Source organism: Azolla caroliniana, unplaced genomic scaffold (assembly GCF_043228905.1).
Source record: "Azolla caroliniana isolate FFs.n. ecotype wild unplaced genomic scaffold, voAzoCaro1.0.p SCAF_5, whole genome shotgun sequence".
NCBI classification, from domain to species: Eukaryota; Viridiplantae; Streptophyta; class Polypodiopsida; order Salviniales; family Salviniaceae; genus Azolla; species Azolla caroliniana.
The window spans coordinates 17,550,695-17,574,559 of NW_028230440.1; the positions used below are offsets into that span (position 1 = coordinate 17,550,695).

A 23,865-nucleotide genomic window follows, 5' to 3' on the forward strand; every position below is an offset into this window, starting at 1 on the left:
TACAAGTACAAACAGGATATTTACCATACTTATCACCAGCAGAAATGTCATCAAAAGTTCCAGCATCTAGTCATCAATGAGATAACTAAAACTCCTGAAACAGTATAATTAATCATATGGCATGTAAAGGAAAAGGATAAAACTGACTAACAGGGGTAGAAACTTCAGAAATAAAGTAAATGCATTCTTGTTATTGGTAATGTAAAGCAAGACAATGGAAATAAAGGGCCTAACCTAATTCATAGAATATTCAGCAAACCTTTTCAGAGCCCATACTTTGACATTTACTAATAGCCAATTCTAACGTTCTTCATCTTCATTGGTATCATCAGCCTGTGTTTTTGCAGATGGTTGTTCATCCTCACCGTTACCTTCATTTCGTGCATGGTTATATCCAGAATTATACTGATTGTAAGACAGTCTGTAATCGTAAGAAGATGGTGGCTCTTCACCATTTACACATCCATTACTCTCTTGTGTAGAAGCTTGATCTGGTGGGTAGCCATGTTCAGTTTCAGATGGGCCATCTTGTTGATTTCCATATCCAGACTGCTTAGGGGCTTGTGCATAATTGGTTTCAGAATAATTATATTGCCCTGTGACATTGTTCCAATAACCCGTCCCTGATCTTCCATAGTTCACTTCGCTTGATACCTTTTCTGTTGCTTGCCCATATACAGATGGTGAGGGTTCCTGCTGTTCATAGTTCGTGCCATTGGTCCTACCATAGCTATATTGATCACCTTGTCCTTGTGGCTCTTGAGCTTGTTGTTGATATCCATAATCAGGTTGCCCTCGAGGTTGTTCTTGTTGCCCATATCCTTGCTCCCCAGCACCTAATGCTTCATAGCCTTCTTGAGGAGGTCCTTGAGTGAAACTCTGATGGCCATAAGGAGATGTGCCAGGTGGTCCATATGTTTGATGTGAATCCACTTGGCGATATGGTTCTGGCTGTCCATAACCTTCCTGTGAAGCATTTGAATGTGCACCTGGAGGCTGTTCAGCATATGACGGTTGTTCATAACTTACACCTTGGGCTTGTTGAGTATAACCCATTTGACCTTGTTGATTATAGTAATCATAACCCCCAGACGGATGGTATTGTGGGGGTGGGGGGGCAGGTGGTAACTGATTCCAAGTTTGTTGGGGATAATTTCCGTAATGCTGAGGTGGACCTGGATAATATGATCCTTGTTGAAAGCCTTGTGGATAGCCCTGCTGATAGCCATATCCTTGCTGATGAATGGGTGGCCCTCCTGGAGGACCCCATGGTTGTGAGCCTTGAGGGTTATAAGGTTGATTATAAACCCCTTGCATTGGGGGGGGCCTCACGCGATTCTAGAAGAGATACAAATAAACCATCAATCAAAGGCAGACTAATATCCAACCAATTGCCCCACATGAAGGTTTCCACTATAACCTGCAAGCACTATATTTTCGAATGAAGCATACCTCACTTAGTAGTTCTTTAATGAGGTCAGTGGCTGTATCAATTTGTTCCTTGCTTCCCACCAAACTCAATGTTCTTTCAGCAACTCCTGAATGATATTCAGGTGGACCTAGAAGAGGAACAAGCTGCCAGAACTGGAGATATTAATGTCCACGGTGACACTTGCAAACAGCGCCAGCATGCATGCAAAAGAATTGAACAGAAAATGATTTCATTAAATATGAGCAGTTCAAAAACCTGGATACGTGCTCCAGTACGACTTTGCAAACTTTTTATGGTTTCACCACCTCGTCCAATAATCAGCCCAACCTGTTAAATCAAGAGATAATATGTCTAAATACTCATCATAAGTTTCTTCCTAATGTTAGTTTTTCTGGGACGAATTTCACCTTGTTTGTTGGAATATTCATCTGGACCTGCTCTCCACCAGATGGATGTGTGGGATTTGTGGCTGCTGCATCTGCCTGCACAGGAATGATAGTATATTTCGAATATAGTCTACACAGTAGGTCATTTCCTAGAGTTTAGGGTGGAAAGATAAAACTCACCTCTGCAATTACATCATGAATGAGTTGCTCCGCACGATTAATCTGCTCAGAAGTTCCCATCAATTCTACCGTTCGGAATGGGAGATTTGGATTGTGATCCATGTCTCTCGTGATCTGTATTCTTGCTCCTGACTGTTGTTGAATATACTTGATTGTTTCCCCCCCTTTACCAATAACAAGGCCAACCTGCAGTTATATATACCAAATTTGTTTCCAAGACTAAGAATCCATCCAAGCATGATATTAGGATATGGTTATTATAAGCCAAGAAGTTTTAGTCGCAAAGAGATTATCCGTTCCATACCTTAATATTAGGAATTTCCAATTTCTTGGACTCAGGGGCCCCCTGCATACTGTAAAAGCTGCTGCTCGAAGCATCACTGTATGGTTTTTCTAAACTCTTAACCTGTGAAACCTGACTGGAATAATGTGCTGATGCCATAAAGAAGAATATTTCAGAGTTAAGTGAGTACAATAAAAAATTACTTCATTTCATACAAACATAATCGCCTATCCAGAAAAAACATTGTTTAAAAAGTATTACTGAAGCTTAATTCCTTTGATTTGTGTATTTTGGGTTTCAACATTGCCATATGACATAGCAATCTACACAATTTCCATTTCGGTACATGTGTCATCATCATGATAACAATTTACACATTTATATGCTTTATCCAATTTTATGGCAAGTGGAAACATAAAATTCAGGTCCAAACTCTGATATGAGTCATGTCCAAATCAGCATGTCTAGCATTTGACAAAATGCGAGGAATGATGAGATATAGTGCCTCGAGATCTAAGTTTCCATTGTTACATTAAAAACGCGTGAATCTCCCTACAGATCTTTCAAGCTCAGAATAATATGAGCTTAAACATGTGATAAGGTCAAGAAAGAAATATGCATTAACATCTCTTAAAAAGCCAAATCGACCTATGCAAACTTGCAGGAAATTACATCAGGAAACATTGTCTGATGGAGAACCCAAACCAAAATACAATAAATAAATTGGTAAAACTCCATGAAATACACTGGTTATTCAAAAAAAAAATGGCCAAAAATATACAATTGACATTCCATGTTGAGAAAGTGTAGATATTCCTTTTTTCAGAACATGTATCATTGTGAACCCAGATGGATTGAGATTTCAGGTTTTGAAACATCTCCAAAATAGACCTGTCCAAGATCGAGAGGTCTCCAAAGTGAGAAAAGCACCTTCAGTGTCAGGTGATAATGGCCTTGATTTGTTGATGACCATGGTGACATTGTCAGATCCAAGTGGGCATGGCATACACGCATGACAAATTGCTATAGCTTGATCTATTGCATCCGCTTGAGATGTTGCGGTTGAGACGGCATCTGTATTGTCGATGTTTGTTCTTCTTTTATGACCCTATATGCGTCATCGGTTTTGGGGTCTATCATATTAATTATTGATAATGTGATACTAAAAGCAGCCAATAAGGCGTGAACTTGCTTGTTCAAAAGAAATCTAGATTTCTGGGTGAAAAATGAAGTGTTACTGATACAGAATTTGAAGGAGGTATTTTGTTTATATCTGATGTCTCCAATGTTGAAATTTTAGTGCCCTTTGGAAGTTGAAAAGGCCAGTTCTATTTCCTGTCCTTGATTGACCTTTAGCATGTGATGGAGAGTTCACAGTATTGATAAAAATTTGTGAGGTTTCTTTGCAGAAGTGTTTCATAATTGTATGGGCATATTTCAACGACTTCTCTATGCTATTGATTTCCAACAAGAACAGTCCCAAGCATTATTATATTGCAGTGTAGACCAAAACCTTGAAAGAAGGCAGTGGTATCAAACATATGAGAAAGATATGTATCCATGTAAGGGGGCATAATAAAAAATCAATTAGGTCGCAAGTGTAAAAAAAGAACCTTACAGTGCTCCTCTTGCCATGAACTGATTCATATCCTCTCTATATCCTTTTTTATTATATATGTCCAGATCACCTTATTCTTATCCTTTCAGGTCATTTACAGATATGGCAGTCATTTCTAAACAGGAACTGGGGGGTAAAACACCTAATGTTTACCCCATGTGGCTTAAACCATTCTCTCATTTTTGGGCATATCAACATTGAGTGATCCTTTTTTAAGCCAAAACTTTGGATAGTGTAAGTATCAGTCTCAGCTACCTTGAACTTCATCACTATCAACTCCGTTGAATCTGTGTTACAGCTTGAAATATTGCTTCTGCAACTATGGGGGATGCCCAACTTCAGGAGAGACTATCTCATGAGGTACAGTGAAGTTAGAGAGGGAGGGAGAGCTAGAAAGAGAAGGAGAATTGAAATAAGTTTTAACAGTTCAAATCAATATTAATTAGTTTAAAGTTAATCTACAGCCAGAAGAGAGATCTTTACAATAAAGAAACGAGCTGAAACAACGAAAACAGAACGCCAGTTAAAAATGAAACTGCACTTTCCAGACATTCAGAAAAAAATAACTGCAAAAAAGCTAGAAACAAAAAGAGGAAAATAATAAAAATAGCAAGGAGAGAGAGAAGATGAAGAAATCCATCTAAAAGAGGATCATTTTCCCTCTTTCAGCTTGAAATAAATGGTACGCATCTAACCCCCACAGTTTCTCCATATGCCGACCATGTGGCAAACGCATATGGTTCAGAACCCAATTTATCCATTCATGATGACCTAAATGTGTGTGTGTGTGTGTCTATGTGTATGTATATATACATTCATACATATGTCTACCAGACACACTTACATATATATGGTGAACAGGGTTATGGGTGCAAAGAATTTTTACTGTGCGCACAATATTTCATGGTATAATGTTAAAAATAACAGTAACAATTTGGTACAGAAAAAACATGTGTTAAACATGTCACTTTGGGAGTTGGAATATGCAGATTTCTTCTATTCGTTTGCAAGAAAGCTACCATTTGGAAAACGTAATCAGTGAAAACTAGCAAGCTAAGTTCTAACTGAAACCAATCACAGAAACTGGATAATACACCAAAGATTTCTAATGTAAATTATCCTTATCCCTGTTCAGAGCTTCATGACCTAGCTTGCTTATCCTAATCCCTATTTAAAGTTTCATGAAGAGCTTCATGAGAAAGCTTGCTTATCCTTATCACTAATTACAGCTTCATGGGCTGCAAGTTAACAGACTAATCTTAAATAGCATAATGGACAAATGCAGGAAAGTAGACACAAGAAGACCCTTTTTATGCATAAAAACATTATACATCTGCTACTAAAGTGCTTAAATATCATGGCAAAGGTTGCTATAAGCAATTACCTAACCAATTCAATACAGTTTCAAAGTTTTCAGTGTGCAGTAAAGGATGTTCTAAGATTTTCACAACCATGAAGATATTCCCAAATGTCTTTCTTTTGAAAATCTAGTTGAATTCAGAGGAATGAAGTTATGCAAATGCTTCATAAAATAGCATTCGATGTGGAGTTGATTCAGTCATGAAGCAACACAAAGGGCAACACAGATTCATATAGATGCATTCAGGTCACTGTTAAATCATAAACTGCACACAGCAATTCCCCAAGAAATTAGATCACACAAAATATATTACTTCCTATGGACAATATAAATCACATGAACCCTTCAGGTGCTGATATAGATGTTGATGACATTGTGGTACTTTTACGTTGAGCTACAAATTACAGGATGGATACAAAAGGGAGATACAAAACAAGAAGAACAATTGCAAAGAGAAGGTCATGAAGAAGAACATGAACTGAGGGCATGAAAATGAAAGTGCTAAATATATTAGCAAAACAAGGAGTGAAGAAAGAGGGAAATAGTTGCACAGAAAACATCGAGAAGAAACATTCGTCTTGTTAAGACAGTGCAAGGTAGAGGACAGACACACAAGGAGAAAGAAAATGGGATGAAAAATGGTTACAAAGAGAAGATCAAGGAGAAGAAACGAAAATGGGATAGATCAATAAAACAGGATCTAAAAAAAGAAAGCAAAACTGGAACATGAAGTTAAGACATTACCTTAGGATCAAGAAAAAGAAAGATGGAGAAAGAAATAAAACGGATCATAAAATTATGCCAGAAAAAGCTTACTGAGGAAAACAAAGCAAAAATTAAATATGAAATTAGGACAAGAAAATTCTGACACTGAAAAAGAAAGCAATCTGGAACATGAAATTTAAATTGGAAATGTGTGTTTCAAAAGAAAGAAACTGGAGCACGAAACTGAGACAGGTAATGCATAATTTGGAAATGACGAAAATGGTTACTTTTAAAGAAGCTAACTGAAATGGTGAAGTTAATACATTTCATTTGGATGCAAAGGAGAAACCAAAACGAGAACATGAAAGTAAGGCAGATCATTCTTAATGTGGGATCAAAGAGATGACACATGAAATTACACCATATAAGTAGATCCATAGCATAAAGGATAGGAAATCAATGGTAGAAAATGAAAACCAGGATGGCAAGGAATACTTGAAGACTGAGAGAAAGATATGAAATTAAGGTTCATTTGTATGTAAAGGAGAAACCAAAACGAGAACATGAAAGTAAGGCAGATAATTCTTAATGTGGGATCAAAGAGATGACACATGAAATTACACCATATAAGTAGATCCATAGCATAAAGGATAGGAAATCAATGGTAGAAAATGAAAACCAGGATGGCAAGGAATACTTGAAGACTGAGAGAAAGATATGAAATTAAGGTTCATTTGTATGTAAAGGAGAAACCAAAACGAGAACATGAAAGTAAGGCAGATAATTCTTAATGTGGGATCAAAGAGATGAAACATGAAATTACACCATATAAGTAGATCCATAGCATAAAGGATAGGAAATCAATGGTAGAAAATGAAAACCAGGATGGCAAGGAATACTTTCAGATTGAGGGAAATACAACAACGTGGAACATGATATTTAGACATAAAATCCTTAGTTTGGAAAAGAACTCTGATGCATACATTAAGTTCAATTTAAAGAAGGCAGTAGCAAATAAGATTGAGTAAAAATAGTGTACAATTTGGGATCTACAAAATGAACCTGTATACGAAATTAAGACACAAAATGTTTACTACTACTGGAAAAAGAAATTGGGGCACCTTGTGATTACTGTAGGAGAAAAGGAGAAAAAATCAAAACTAGAGCTTGAAATGAAGGAAATTGATTCCTATATTCATAACAGCGTTCCAGGACAAGAAAACAAAACTAGAATATGCAATTAAGGCCAAAAATGCTTAATTTCTTTTCGAAAGTAATCTGGCACATGGAAGCAACACAGGAAAATCCTAACCATAGAAGAGGAGTTAAACGATAAATTAAGGTAAGTTTAGGATCGAGGAAAATAAAAGAAATTGGAACATGAGATTATGGCACATGATGCTAATATTAGAATCGGGTATAAAAGAAGAAAAACTGGAAAACAGAATCAAAACACAGGAAGTGCTTACTTTGGAAGAGAATTCGATGCATATTTGAGGTTCGAATGAAGAGAGTGCAAACAAATAGAACCGAAAATAAAATAAAATCAAGGCTAAAATTTTAGCGCCAGCTTACTTTCATTGACAGAAGAATCTCCATGGGAACCGGTATCATCAGAGGGACGATCTTCAAAACGAGAACGTTTGGTCTGATCCTGAGATGCAGAGAGGCGAGCGGCGATCTGCAAGGCTTTCTGCTTCGCGCTCTCGAAGTCGCTGAGAGGGGGAGGAACTCGGTTGTAGGAGACGCTGCCCGATCCTGTGTCGTCGAACTTCCGCTTGTTCTGGGTGTCCGCCATGGCGATGGCGATGGCGAGGAATGTGTGTGTATGTATATGCGTGTGCGTGAGACAGACAGACAGAGAGAAATGAAGAAGAAGAAGAAGAAGAAGAAGAAGAAGAAGAAGAATTAGGAAAAATGGCAGATCTCTGTGTGTGTGAGTGTTTTTTTTGTTTTTTGGTGTGTTTTTGGTGAGAGGATATGTAAGTGATTTCTATAAAAAAAAAACCCTAGAAATACATACATACATACATCATTACATGTATGCATGCATGCATGTATGTACATATGTGATGTATGTATGCGATGTATGTGATGGAGATGGTGTGTGCACTCGAGTGAGAAACATTGTGTGTGTGTCCACCGAGAAGACGGACCATCTCATTCGGTGGGCGTATACATGGCTTGACGGCCACATTCATACCATTCGTACATTACTCCGTTATGTTACTTCTCGTACAGAAAAAGAACTAAGTGGTGGTCAGTCTGCAACCGAGGCATGCGTTGGCCTCACATTTTGAACTAGAATGCCTACTCGTGCGTGACTTGTTGGGATGACATATTTGGTTGCTTTATTTTGTTGTGAACCCAATGTGTCGTAATGAGCTCAATTAGTGTTTCGTAGCTGCCTTTAGTGTGACACTCGCTAACCATATGAGAGCCTTGGAAATTAAAGCGTTTTTATATCACATTTAGGCATATGTCCCTTTTCTGTTTTGTAAAGTTGTTTCTTAGCATACATATATTACGGGCGTTTTCAATGTAGCTAAGAAAACTTCCACTTCATGCATTCGACGTTCATCCTCCTTCAAGTCAATGTCGAGATTGATTATGATTGGTTCGGACGGAGTCGGCTCTTGTTCGTACCATGATGCCGATTGATCAAATATGACGTTCCGATTCACTCGAACTTTTCGGGTAGAGGGGTTGAAACACTTATACCCTTTTTGCTCAAGCAAATACCCTACGATGATACATTTCTCCAACTTGGGATCTAACTTTTGTCTCTTTTTGTCGGGAATGTGTACGTATGCAATCGAACCGAATATCCTGACATGGGATAGGTCCGACTTCTTTCCATAAAACTTCTCGTGAGGGGTTTCATCGTGTATTCCAAATGTTGTACACCTGTTCATTAGATAGACAGTTGTGTTTGCTGCTTCAACCCAGTACGACTTTCGCAAATTCTTCTTGTTCATCATTGCTCTTGCTACCTCTAACATGTGCTGATTCCTTCATTCGGCCACTCCGTTCTATTGAGGTGTATGTTGGCAAGAAAACTCCTGCCGAATTCCTTCTTGTCAAAGGTATGATGTGAAGGCATCAGAGAAGTACTCTTTGCCTTTGTCTGATCGAAGGCACCGTATGTGTCGACCGGTTGCCTTTTCGACTTCGTTTTTAAACTTTTGGAAGTGTGAGAACACTTCACTCTTTTGCCGCATGGGATAAAACCAGGTGTGCCTAGAGAAGTCGTCGATGAACGCGACGTAGTATGGACATCCACCGAATGTGGCCGTTTGAGCCGGTGCCCACACATCTGAATGTACTAAGACAGAGAGGGAATTAGTACTAGAGATGAGGATCAATACTAAGAGGGAAAAAGGTGTAGAACTATCGGGAGAAGGAGAGAGAGAGAGAGAGAGAGAGAGAGAGAGAGAGAGAGAAATTGATGGTAACAAACGATATATTATATTATATGAAGAGAATATACAAGAATAGCTAGGAGGCTTAAGATTGACGTTGAATCGAATTGGTTCTCAATAATGTCATGTGCCTCTTTTTATAGTATGCTTAGGAGTACTCTTGATATTTCTAGAATGTTCCATGAAAATCTATAATATACATGGATTTCCTAAGTGAAATAATAAATGGAAATAATATTTTTTGTATTATAATGTATAGCTTAATGGTAAAGCTTCAACCTATGTGACACAAGGTCATGGGTTCAAATCCTTTTGAAGCCATACCATGCTATATCATGACACTACCCCCCACCTTAAGATGGAGGACCTGTCTTGTCAGGATATTGCCGATGGAAGTCCTCAATAAGAGCTCGAGCATTTACCACATATTTGATTGGTTCTCAAGTACGCTTGCTTGGACTTTAGCCTAGCCAATCGACCAAATAGTAGAGTTTGTTGCGAACAATCTTGTAATCGAGGATGGCAATAAATGGGCCGTCTTTGTATATCGATCTACTATTGTTAAGATCACATTTGTCAAAGATTATGTGCGGAAGCGTTAGACAAACCGGCCTTGCCGGATAGCAATAGAGAGAGGGAGAGAGGTTAACACACAGAGTGTGCGCGGGAGAGATAGGTAGAGAGAGAGAGAGCATAACGTTAAAATTCTATTACAAAGCAATAATAGTTCTCTGTACATAAAACGTGCTCAACAACACTATTTATACAAGTCCTAAGAGGACTGACAGGAGTACGGTGTACTTCAATGCTCACTCGAGCGTCTAACACTAACTAAGAGACTATTAACTATCTAGTAGTCTAGGCTACTACTAGGCTTCCGGTTAGTGTTAGATCCAGCTAACCGACTCCCTAGCTCACCGGCTCACCGATCTGTCTCATTGATCCGGCTTCATCCTTCTGGATGCCGATCCGGCTCAAGCTCATTCAGCTGATCCAGATCTGGTTGAGCAACCGCTCAACACTCCCCCTCAAGCTCAACTTGAGGTCGGATCGTAGTGTCAGTCTCCATGGCTGCCGGTCCTTCCACTCGGCTCCTTCGAGCGTCACTCCACCTCAATCCTGCTCCTCGTCCGGTTCGGTTCCGTTTGCCGCGACCCTTCTGATTCTGCATACCTCGAGCTCCTCGGTCGGCTTGTCTGCTCAACTGGCCCAATTTAGCTCCCTTGTTGCTGTGACTTCGGCGCTTGCCGATTCGCCGATTCCTTCGTGTTGGTGTCGACTTTCGCTGCCTTCTCGTCCTCTTGGCCTTGAATTGATCCGGTTCTTCTGAATCTGTCTGTTGAACCGAATCGGCTGTCTCCGATTCGTTCCAGCTCTTGTCCGAATCGGTCGCTCCTTATTCGTTTTCCGGTTCCAGGCCCTTCACCACATCGGACCATGTCCGGGTCTTGGCGGCTCTGTCCTTCTTGACTCTGCCGCCGCTGCCGCTTGTTCCGACTTGTTCAGATGTGTCAACTTCCTTTGTCGACTCGAATCCTTTCTTCTTCTTGTCTCTCCCCTTGTCGGTTCTTCCCTTACCGGTGCAATCGACAGTCTCTTTGCCTTTGTCTGTTCTGGTGTCTTTGCTAGTTCTCCCCCTCATGTGTGGCACGTCGAGATGTTGAACACCAAGCATTTCGGTGAAGTGCTGCAACTTGTCCGATCTGAGCGGTTTGGTGAAGATGTCGGCAACTTGCCGATCCGTATGAACATACCGAAGTTCGACTTCACCTCTCAGGACATGCTCACGCACGAAGTGGTAGTGCACTTCTATGTGCTTTGTGCGAGCATGGAATATGGGGTTCTTGGCGAGCTGCATGCTGCTTATGGTGAAGATGTCGGCAACTTGCCGATCCGTATGAACATACCAAAGTTCGACTTCACCTCTCAGGACATGCTCACGCACGAAGTGGTAGTGCACTTCTATGTGCTTTGTGCGAGCATGGAATATGGGGTTCTTGGCGAGCTGCATGCTGCTTATGTTGTCGCAGTAGATCAGGATCGGGGTCGGCACCTCGATCCGCAGGTCTTGCAGCAGTCACCGAAGCCAAATGGCTTCATAGGTGGCAATGGTAGCGCACCGGTATTCAGCCTCAGTGCTCGAAAGGGCCACTGTTGGCTACTTTTTGCTGCTCCACGCAACAACCGCGCTACCAAGGGAAAACATATAGCCGAAGGTGGATCAGCGATTCGATGCATCGTCGGCCCAATCGGCATCGATGCAGCTGACTAGCTCTTCGGTTATACCATGCCGGTATAACAGTCCTCGTTCCTTCGTGTCACTCACATATCGCAAAATTCGATGCACACACAAAAGGTGCTCCACAGTTGGCTTCTGCATATATTGGTTGATCACGCCGACCGGATAACTGATGTCGGGTCGGGTGATGGTCAAATATATAAGGCTTCCAACGATTTGTCGGAACCGCTTCTCATCGTAGGCCGGTCCGGAGTCGGGACAGAGCTTCTGGTTCCGGTCCAGGGGTGTAGAGATTGGTCGGCATTCCATCATGCCGAACTTGTACAACATACTCAACACATAGTGTCTTTGTGAGAGCAATATGCCGTTGGGGGTTCGGATCACCTCGATCCCAAGGAAATAATGAAGGTCCCCCAGGTCCTTCATCTCAAATGCGTTCGACAGTTGGGACGTGACTCAGCTGATTTCATCGAGTCCGGGTCCGGTGATGACTAGATCATCAACATACCGTAAGATGCAAACTGGACCGTCTTGACCTTGCCGGATGAACAACGAAGAGTCGGACTTGGAGGCCGCAAACCCCATCTTACGCAACCGATGTGTGATCTTCGCATTCCAAGCTCGGGGGGCTTGCTTCAGGCCATAGAGTGACTTCTTTAGCTGGCATACCACCGACTTGTTCATCTCAGATTGGAAACCGGGAGGTTGGGTCATAAAGACCTCTTCTTCAAGATCGCCTTGAAGAAATGCATTCTTCACATCCATCTGGTGAAGATGCCACCCCCTTGCCATAGTAACTGCAAGCACCACATGAACCGTCGTCATCTTCGCTACCGGAGCGAAGGTCTCATTGTAGTCCATTCTGTGGGTCTGCGCGTATCCCTTCGCCACTAACCGGGCCTTGTACCGGTTAACCGAACTGTTGGCATTGTACTTTACCTTGTACACCCACTTACATCCGATCGGTTTATAGTGTTGGGGAGGGTCAACTAGGTCCCATGTGTTGTTGGCATCAAGTGCCCGCATTTCTTCCTCCATAGTGGCACGCCAATTTGCGTCCTTTGCCGCTTCTACGTAGCTCTTCGGCTCACGCACTTCCGCCACCTTGGTCATGTACGCATAGTGATGCACCATGTACTCATTGTACCCATACCGCTTCATGTGGTTCTTCTAGCGGGAAGACTGGCGTAACTTATCGTTACCCGGTTTGGGGCCCTTCTTGGCCGGTTCGGACTTTGTTCCTGAAGATCCACCTTCATCCTTTCTGGAGTCGGATTCGCTCCGATTTGACTCAACGTTGCCGATTTCGTATTCCGGCATCTTCTTCTTCCCTTTCTCTTTGTGCGAGAACCGTCTCCTCGGTTCCTTGCGCGGGGAGAGCACGACATAGTCTCCACTACTTGCCGGTTCCTCATCCGACTGGTCATCCCGACTTAGCCGCTCATTCGGTCCACTCAACCGAAACGATTCCGGACCCTCATCTAGAGTCTCGAACCCTTCGTCTTCTAGCTAGACCTGTTCAAGCTCACTAGCCTCATCCTCCGGTATCGGGTCGGGGTCGGAAGTCAGAGCTGGTAAGGCATACCATGATGCCGTCTCATCAAACTCAACATCCCGGCTAACTCGGACCTGCTTCGTCAGGGGGTTATAACACTTATACCCCTTTTGCTCATGCGAGTAACCGACCAAGATGCATTTCTTCGACTTTGCATCCAGCTTCCTCCGCTTCTCACCTGGCACATGCACATATGCAACGCTACCGAATATCCGAAGGTGTCGCAAATTCGGCTTGTGCCCGAAATATAGCTCATGCAAGGACACCTTGTCACCGATCCGGTTTTGAATATAGACGGTTGTCCGGACCGCCTCAACCCAATAGAATTTGGGCATGCTCTTCTCCTCCAACATCGCCCTTGCCGCATCGATAAGTGACTGGTTCTTCCTTTCGGCCACACCATTTTGCTTCGGTGTGTATCTACAACTAAACTCTCTCCGAATTCCTTTTTGCTGCAGATAGCTGTTGAGTTGGCCGGAAAAATATTATTTTCTGCCATCCGACCGCAGACACTTGATCTTCCTCTTCGTTTCCCGTTCAACCAGGCTTTGCAGGTTCCGGAAACACTCGAAGACTTCGCTCTTTCGCTCAATGAGGTAGATCCATGTGTGCTGGCTATAGTCGTCAATGAAGGAGACGAAGTATCGACTCCCGCCAAGACTAACGTTTTGTGTCGGTCCCCATACATCCGAATGGATTAGATCGAGCTTGTTATGGCTCCGGTTTCGTTCGGTGGGGAATGGAAGCCGATGTTGCTTCTCGAGTTGGCAGGCTTCACATACTTGGACCTTCCAGCCACTAAACTTCGGCAAACCAAAAACAACGTGTTTCGTTTGCAAGTCTTGAAGCCTCTGGTAATTGACGTGGCCAATCCGCTTGTGCCAGAGATCGATATCCGATTCAATCTTCTGTCCTTTGGCGAACAAAGGGGGGCCGACGTCATTGGTGTTGAGGATAAACATCCTCCCGTTTCTGCGCCCTTGAGCAATGATTTGGCCCTCTTCCTCCATGAAGCATCCGAGGTGCGTAAACCGCACTTGCATCCCCTGGTCGACAATCTGTCCAACCGACACCAGGTTCTTCGTGATGGTCGAAATGTGTAATACGTTCATCAGCTTCCCCCTCTGTCCTACATGGCTCAAAGGGACTTCTTCGACATGCATGATTGGGTGTGGAGTGTCGTCTCCGGTTTCGACAACTTCTGGTGTTCCGGTTTCTCCAAGAAAGAGAACCACTCTTTGTGGCTCATCATGTGATTCGACGCACCGGAATCAACGTACCCCACTTCCTCCGATTTGGAAGTGGTCTTCTTCATTGAGTTAGCCTTGTGTTTCATCACCAAGGCTAGCCCTTTACTGGCTTCTCCGGTTTTGGATCCTGCCAATCCTTTTGCGTAATGCAAGTATTGCCGGTTCTCTCTGCTGGCCTTGCCAGATCCGGATCTGTCCAAATCGGCGTGCTTCTTCCAGCACTCGCTTTCTCTGTGGTCCTTTTTACCACAGTACCAACATTCTATGTCGGCCTTTGCTTGTTGGCCTTCGGCGCCGCCTTGACTCCCCCTGCTTGTGGAGGGTCCGGAACTGTTGTCGGCACATTCTCTGTGCCTTTGGTCCTGCTCTTGCCGATTGTGTTACCATTGCGAGCCAACCCGCCTCGTCCACCACATCCACGGGGCCGATCTGCCTCCGTGTACAACATTTGGTTGTGTTGACGCACCGGCCTGGTTCTCCTCTACAAGGAGCATCGACTGTAAGTCGAAAAATGATGACGTATTCTCCCTTGTACATGCCGCCGTTCGGAACGCTCTGAATTTAGACGCTAGGCCCCCATGACAGATCTGCACCATCTCATCTTCCTCTACAGTGACGTTGATAGAGGTAAGTGAGTCGTAGATCTCTTTGATTCGGGCCATGTAATCGGTCACTAACATGTCCTTCTGTCGGACATTGCTCAACTCCTATCGGAGTTGCAACTTCCAGGCCGTAGTGCTTGCCACGAAAACCTTCTTCAGTTTTCCCCAAGCTTCCTTTGGCGTCTTGGCATCTCGGACATGGCTCAGCAGCTGGTCTCCGACACTAGACGCAAAGCAGTACATCACTCTGCTTGCCACTTGTTCCCACACTGGGAAGTCCTTGTGTGCCGCATCAGGTGCTGTGTCGTTAGCTCCGTCGACATAGCTCCAGTAACCATGCCCAAGCATGTATTGGTGCATCTTGTATGACCAAGATGCGTAGTTGGATCTGTCGAGCTTCTCCATCGGGAGCGAGCTAGCCATTCCTCTGTCCATTATTTCTCTTCCTATTCTTACCGGGTCTTAGGGTTTGTCTTTAGATGCTGATGTCGGTTGCAGAGGTTCTCAACCCTCGTGCTCTGATACCATGTGAAAGATTATGTGTGGAAGCGTCAGACAAACCGGCCTTGCCGGATAGCAATAGAGAGAGAGAGAGAGGTTAACACACAGAGTGTGCGCGGGAGAGACAGAGACAGAGAGAGAGCAGAACGTTAAAATTCTATTACAAAGCAATAATAGTTCTTTGTACATAAAACGTGCTCAACAACACTATTTATACAAGTCCTAAGAGGACTGACAAAAGTACGGTGTACTTCAATGCTCACTCGAGTGTCTGACACTAACTATGAGACTATTAACTATCTAGTAGTCTAGGCTACTACTAGGCTTTTGGTTACTGTTAGATCCAGCTCACTAGCTCCCCAGCTCACCGGCTCAATTGCTCACCAGCTCGCCGATCTGGCTCAGGCTTATTCAGCCGATCCGGATCCGGTTGAGCCTGCCACTCAACTACATTGAAACCCTTTGAAACTAGAAGATCTATGATAAAATCTAGAGAAATGCACTGCCATGGCTTGCTTGGAAGTGGTAATGGTTCCAATAAACCATATGGATGATGTCTTGGCATCTTTGCTCTACAACATGTATCACATGTCCGAACATATTCTTCGACAAATCATCTCATATGAGACCACCAAAATGATCGTTATACTAAATTCAACGTTTTAGTACTACCAAAATGTCCAACTGTATATGTGTCATGACAATTTTGGACTACTTGAAGGTGACAAGAACCATTGGGAACATACAATAGTTTCTTAAAATAGTAATCCATCATGACATTTGAATTGTCGATAGTCTGTACCTGGTTGTTGTGACTGTGAACAGGTTCCCTGCGAGGAATTAATTTGCGCTAAAATGGCTTGAGCGAAAGTGTCTGTCTTCAAGTCTTCACGTATGGTCTCGATAATACGGGAATCCAATGGAGTGTCACAAACCCACGTTGCTTGTAGTCATGTTGGTCCCAAGATGACTTGCTTTTTATTATCGAATGTTGGATCACCAGGACAAGGTGCTAGATTCAAGCACCGCGATAATGCATTTGCCTTCCCTTGCTGCTTCCCAGGACGAGATGTAATTTTGAAGTCGAAGCGAGTGAGGAATTGGGCCCACCAAGCTTGTCGTCGATTTAATACACGAGCATTTTGGAATATAGGCAAGGTTTTTGTGATCACTAAATACGGTGATTTGATGAGAAGATCCCTCTAAAAAATGGCATCATTGTGCAAAAGAGTCCACTATTGCTAATAGCTCCTTGTCATGTATCTCATAGTTGATTTCGGCGGTGTCTAACTTGCACGAGTGGAAAGCCACAGGATGTAGTTTTTCATCATTGCCTTGTTGTGACAAAATGCTACCAAGGGCGAAATCCGACGCGTTTGCCTCCATGATGAACGGTTTTTTCGGATCAACATGAGCTAGAATAGGAGTTGATGTAAATGCTTTCTTAATACTTACAAAAACCCTGTCTTATTCCATAGACCAAACTAACGACTGCCCCTTCTTGGTAATTTGTGTGAGAGGCAAAATAAGCTTTGAGTAGTCCTGTATAAACTTGCGGTAGAAATTTGCGAACCCTAAAAAACATTGCACATCTCGCAACGAATAGGATGTCTGCCACTCTACCACCGTTTTGACCTTAGCTAGATCCATGGAGATGCCTTCCGAGGAGATGACATAGCCTAGAAATTCCACCTGATTGTAGTCAAAACTACATTTTTCTAGTTTTGCATAAAGACCATGTTTTCGAAGTCGTTTTAGTACTAATAGTGTTAGAACAAAGCAAGAGATTGAACGATTGAAAGAAGGTATAAGAGAATAGAAGAAGAGAGGACAATGGATTGATAAGATATGAGTGGGTTTATTATAATAGAATGAGTACAAGAACACCGGGTCATTTGAAACAGGTAATATGTCGCATTATGAGAACACTACGTCGAAAAAGGGCACAAAAGCACGCAGTTTTCAAAAAGACACGACACATGCGTAAAGCTTTTCAGAAAAGGTGGCAAAATATATTGAATTTCAACATGACTACTACTTTGAGGCATAAGTAAAATGCCTCCAAAAATACATCACCAAAATTACAAAATAATGTACAACATGTCTACCAGTTACAATTATACATATTCGTGAGTTTACATCCAAAACAAATTTACAAAGTTTCCAATCATGTAGTAAAACAATTCCCAGCTTGAACCAAACCAATATATTAAGACATGTTTGATGGACTAGAAGAGCATTCTGACGTCTCATCCTCATCATCAGTGGCAATCAAAGCATTATCCTCATCCAATTCCAACCCAACATCTTTGTGGTTATGAGAATTGCTTATGGTTATTCTCTGTATTTCGTTTGACACCATGTTTGGGATTTTCTCCTTTATTATCTTGATAGTTACTTGTCTTAGATGACCTGATTTTGTCAATGAGAAGTCATATACTAGTATGTCAACACGGTCTAGTGCGAGAGTAGCTGTGCTCGGTATATTCTTTCTTCTTCTCTTTCTGCTTGAACATCCGACATCCTTAACCATCTCTAAAGAATACTTTCTTGTAAATGCATCAGGTGAAGTTGTCTGATACCAGTGGACTACTATTGACTTTGTCTGACTACTTTCTTCATTCCTTACTAATTCAATAATTTTTGCAATCCAAAATGGATGGCCCAAGGTATCGTCCCCTGCTAATGTTGCAACCAACATTCCCACTTGTAGTTCTTGCAAATTACCTTGCCATCTTGCCTCAACAGTACGTGACTTTCTTGGTCCCACATAAATATCTCTTTGCAGTGGCCGAACTAAATCATGAAGCTCCATATTATTCAATTGTTGGTGATGAGTCTGCGATATCGTTGATGTCATCCCAATGTTCCATGTGAGTGGGATACGGATTGGCCATAAACCGGCGATGTAATTATCTAAAATGGTGCGTTGATGGGTGAAGAAAATCTCCCACCATTCAACATCCTCATCACCGGCATACTTCTTAGTCCGATCAATATTATTTTGTTTCTCTGCTAGACATCTCAACCAATATGCCCTTTGTTCATCAATAGTACTATTTGGTGCTACATTTTTACGATCATCATATGGCATTTGTTGTGCACCATGTAGAGGTTCATCTGGGATATGAAGAAGGAGCCTACAACCTTCTTATTGGGCTCCCATTGTGCACTAGATGAGTATTGTTTCGCAAACAACACCGTCATCTTGAGGTGGGCCGATCTTTGTTTTATGAGGAAGACATGGTTGAAACTTATATTATTAAGAGGTGCAAACACCCTACCTTTAGTCCCGTCACTATCCATGCAGAAACGTTTAAAGTCGTATACTTCTTCCAAGTGTTGTACTTCAGGCTTTGGTGTATATGCTTCACTAATCAATTTGGATAGCGTGGGAAGTGTGAAAGCATTACAATGAGCAAGTTTCTTTGAGAACCTACTGAACATTTGATCTATGTGATCATGGGTATGACCAACCAACAAGAAGTTAACCTTTATCTTTTTAAATATGCCCCTCTCTACTAGCATGCTTAGATAGCCGAAGACAGTTGAGTTCTTATTCTCTCTTGCTGTGTTGTCTAGTTGCACATATAGAACTGGTGGGAGTATACCTGACCATGATTGCAATACCCTGTGCATGACAGTGACAGTAAGATTAGGGTCGTTGTGGATATTGGGATAAGTTAAGAACACTTGCGGTCTTATAGTTTGACAATATGTCAAACAACCCACTAGATGCATTTGCACTAGACACTCATCTCCAATATCCTTGGGGAGTCTTTGAAAATGCGGCAAACAAGTTTTCTTTTGATCCATGCCGTCAATAATCATGCACATATACTTTTCGGGAGATTGAAACGCTTTTTGTCGGTGATGCATAGCCTTAGTACGTTCCAATGCCTGACTTTCACGATGTTCTTTTAACAGGTTCTTGTAATTCTTGATCTCTACATCTGATTTTCCACCCTTGGCCATACTTTTTAAACTCACACATATTGAGCAGACTCCCATTCGCACCTTTCGTGGGATAACCACGTTATTAAATTGTAACCTCCATAGTCGATTAAAATGCCTGTACTGTATGTAAGGCTCAACATCGGAAGACATGTCGTCCTTGTACGATTGGTAAACTTCCCTTCGAGTAAAGTTATCTGACAAATGAAGTCTTCCTGTTGTTGGCATAACTTCGCACTGTTTTGAAAAATATACCTCCATCCACCTAATTGCCTGTTGCCCAATTTGACCCTTACATCCAGAACCATTTTGATCGAACTGTACCCAGGAGCCCTTCAGAAGTCGCTCTTGAACTCGTTGCAGCCGCATATTTCCAATGCTATGAGTGATTTTAAAAGCTGCTCGACAACACTTGGTATTTAGTCCAAGGAAATATTCAACTTGCGTTGAATTAGGCCCTGCTTTGTGATCCAATTTAAGTTGCATATGCGAAAGAAGAAATGTATCTTGCTCTTCCCCATTAAGCGACAAGTATTTTTGTCGTGTTTCACGTAACCTTGACTTTCCATAAGTTGATAGATAGAGATTCGCACAACACGATTTGTTCAAGTCGCATAGAAGTTGACGATCAGAACATAAGAAATTAAATCTCTTTTCACTAACTTGTCGAGGAACTCTTTTAAATGCTAGAGGTTTAGTAATGCTATTGTTATCTATTGACGAAGAATCGTCCGCTTGTAAGCTTGCATGCAGAGGGCCATCAACAGGATCAATTGAAAACAGAGAATTCGAAGTACTAGGAGCCACACTTTTCTGTTTAAGCCGCGAATGTTTTTTGTGGTCATACTCTTCTATTGAGAAATACGAGTTGTCTGACAATGAAAAGGGGGCAATAGAAAAAAGAGATGTTCTACTTGTAGAAGAAGACATTTGAGGGAGTCTAACTGTATTCTAAAACCTTCTTTTGAGAAAATTAAGGAATGCTAAAGCCTAACTATATAATTACCCGAACACTTAGATTAACTATATTATTTTCCGACATTTTTCTAAAAAACAAATAATTCAAAATTATTTTTTATTTTAAAAGGAATGCTAAAGTCTTCTATATAAGGAGGTTAGAAATTTCATTTTCATTATCACGTGAAAGAATCCATCGAGCTCAGAGCACAGGCCAATTTTCGAGCACTCAGAAGCACATCGTCGACAGCACTACCTCCGGCACGAATCATGAACAAGGGAAAGAAAATCGTCAGGTTAGTAATATTCTTTACATTTTTTAAGATTCCTAAAGATTCCTTAAAGATTCCTTTCCTCAACACATAGAAATTTTATTTTATTTTGTACAACGAACTTGGAAAGCAATTCTGAAAGGCAGGACCTTCAACCAAAATCCGTTGCACTGCTTCGGATTTTGGTTGAAAGTCATGCGATAGTTTTTTATCGCAAAAACAACATTTTTTTCAACGCAAATCCGATGCAAAAAATTGTACGTTGTTTCTATGTTTTCACCAACGTTTTTAATTTCAGTGAACCCAGACAAAAAGTTCCTTCATTTAGATTGAAGATTCGATCTTCGACAAAATGAGATTCTGGCTCCTTCATGAAGGACACGATTAAAAAGATTTTATTTGACTCAACGGGGGAAGGAGGATCCAAGTCATCTGTGGCTACTACCAAAATCAACAAAGGTAGTACGCAAGAGGAGAAAATGGTTGAGGTGAAATATAAGGATTACCCCGAACTTGAATGGTGTCTCTCCTATGTCGAGGAGGATGGGGTGATGTTATTGATAACAGCAAAATCGGACGGGGAAGGGAAACTTCAGCTTGGAAAAACATTTAATTACGGGCATGTAACCAAGCTAGAGTACGAAGACATTGACTCTACAAGTATTTTAATCGACGTCTCGAGCTCAGTTGGCAACATGCGATTGCGACTTGACGAGGGAAACCTAGTACCTGAATCTTGCAATCCCAAGGCTTTGCGTAAAGACCTGCAAACGAAAAATAACTTGTTGGTAGCTCTTCGGCCGTACGTGACAGGAGAGATGATGACCGGTGAAGCAGAAACTCCACCGAAAAAGTCTAGGAAGACAAATCCTGTTCAAAAGAAATATACTAAACGACCACGACCCGAAGAAGGAGAAGAAGAAATATTAGAGTTCGTGGAAGAAGAAGACGACCAACAAGTCGACGTCGTGGCTCCAGGCGGACAACTATCTTCTGGTGTCCTGACGTCAGAACAAAATAAAATAAGAGAAAATATTGTGAAGACTAAACTTGTGCGCAGGGGCCATCTATTTCATTTGCCCATTACTTCTATCCAAAGGCCCCCCATTGACCCCGTGACTGGAAGACGTCCCCTGGAAATTAGGGAGCCGCACTCCGTCCATGTGCAAAACCTGAAAAGCAAAATGAAAATCAATCCTCACGCTACTGTGGTGCCATTTTTGGTAATGGTTGATCAAGAACAATGCCCAATAGTAGCAGATTTCAAGTATAGCTCTACAGACGATTACACATACTATGTAATCGGAGGATCACATTCAGCCGAAGCTCGACGACAGCTTGTCAAAGAATATCCTCTCACGCCGTTCTTCAAGTACGCCGAATGTAAGGTATATGCAGGACTAACTCACGAGGAGGCGAAGCTGCTCGCATGGGACCATAACAATGACAACGATTATAGGCAAAAGATGTCATGTATAGAGAGGATAAGATTTTTTCATCATGAATACCTGGATGCCTTGAATCGTTTTGGTCCAAGATTGTGGCCTGGATTGCGACGCCAGTGTTTATTGGAAGTAGGGATTGTAGTGGATGAGAGTACCAAATCCGAAGGTCTCCGAAAATATGATTCTTGGTTTCAATTGGCTTTTCGGACCAGAGAGGTGTGGGATCTCCAAGACAAAATATTCTCTATGTGGGAGCGGAAAGAAGTCAAGGGGCAAAGATAAAAAAAGGGAAGAATTGATCCACAAGTTGAGATGAAATCAAAGACCAAGGGAAAAAGCGACTTGGTAATCGAGGAGTTAGTAGAGGACATGAAACTTTTACCTTGGAGATCATTACAAGGTATCAAAGATGATAGATTGTTAATATCCGTGCTATCTCGAGTGGTCGCCAAGGAATTTAGTTTGGACGAGATGGTAACAGACTTGCAAAAGTAAGTGTTTATAGTATACCTTTTCATGAAAGTCTTCAATTAGTTTGGATATCTTATTTCTAATTTCATATTGATTGTGCAGTCACAAGGTATACATGAAGATTCAGGAGTTGATGATGCAAAAACTGAGTTTACCGACATGGGAAGAAGTTGAACAAGCCTGCCCGATAACTTCTTCCTACAAGGCATTGGAGGAATATTTTATTGTATTTAGAGAATGGGTATGTGTCTTTTGAATGTTGATATGTTAGAAACTAATGTTCCCTACTAACAACAATGACACTTGCAGAAACCATCAAAATTGAAAAAGAACAACGACAATAATGACGGTATTCCAGCGGCCTTCATCACGCACTTAGAATGTGTGAAATATGAGAAGAGAATGACCAAAGGGAAGGAAATGAAACTGCCCGAGGATTCGGAGACTGTAAAGAGTTTTTTGCATAGGTCCAATCCTTTCAAATAGCTTCATTATAGTGTTTTCAATGGCGAAGTATCCCAGATGCTCGAACTGTTACCGAGAAGGCACTACACTTTGCTGATAGCTGACATACCATATGGTTTCCGTATTGCGGGATCAACATATGATGATGTGCCTTTCAAGTACCCTCAGATCGAGAAAATGGTAAAGGATTTTGCAGAACTGACATTGGCCCCCTTGTGGAGGATAGTCATATTTCATAGCATGGGGCAATCACTGTCAGTCACAACAGCTTCGAAGTCCCGTTGTCATGCCACTGAACACATGCATTGGTGCGTTATAGTTCGCTTTTACTCATTACAGTACTTCTTATTATATGTACACATTTACACCTCTAATACTTGATTTTCTTTCTCTATAGGATCAAAACAAATATTACACGTAGCCCTGGCGATCGAATGGTTAGTGCGGTCGAACATTTTTGTGTGGGCTACTATGATTCAATTACAAAGAAGAAGGCTAGAGCACATGTCAATGTGCGTAACGTGGTTAACTACATCATGTGCCCAGCTGTAACCAAAAAATTAAGACATGTGTCAGGGGATAAAAGTATGGTGAACCCTTATCAAAAACCTCAAAGATTGATCAACCGCCTCATAGAGCTCTTCTCGAATCCAGTTGATTGGGTCCTAGACTTGTTCTCTGGCACAGGTATAATATATATATTTAATTTCAATCTTGTCAATCAAGTTTAAGACGTTACTTCTTATATATACTTGTTTGTGTTCATGC

The 23,865-nt window shown here is 41.8% G+C and overlaps 1 protein-coding gene across 1 annotated transcript; it reads right to left on the minus strand.

Moving 5' to 3' along the window:
* LOC147864260 (uncharacterized) lies at nt 1-7,812 on the minus strand. Its single transcript, XM_087320044.1, has 7 exons — nt 7,540-7,812; nt 2,303-2,430; nt 1,999-2,184; nt 1,840-1,914; nt 1,688-1,759; nt 1,453-1,575; nt 1-1,338 (listed from the first exon to the last, which is right to left on the minus strand). Exons 1-7 carry the CDS (start codon nt 7,760-7,762, stop codon nt 301-303), a joined length of 1,845 nt encoding a protein of 614 aa, XP_087176170.1. The 5' UTR covers nt 7,763-7,812; the 3' UTR covers nt 1-300.
* Between the last annotated feature and the right edge of the window lie 16,053 nt (nt 7,813-23,865).

What these genes read in the sequence shown, in the direction of transcription:
- LOC147864260 (XM_087320044.1), bottom strand. Translation starts at nt 7,762, where the DNA reads ATGGCGGACACCCAGAACAAGCGGAAGTTCGACGACACAGGATCGGGC. An exon ending in AGATTCTTCTGTCAATGAAA is followed by an intron (nt 2,431 to 7,539) that starts GTAAGCTGGCGC and finishes TTATGGCATCAG; the next exon opens with CACATTATTCCAGTCAGGTT. An exon ending in TTAAAGAACTACTAAGTGAG is followed by an intron (nt 1,339 to 1,452) that starts GTATGCTTCATT and finishes TATCTCTTCTAG; the next exon opens with AATCGCGTGAGGCCCCCCCC.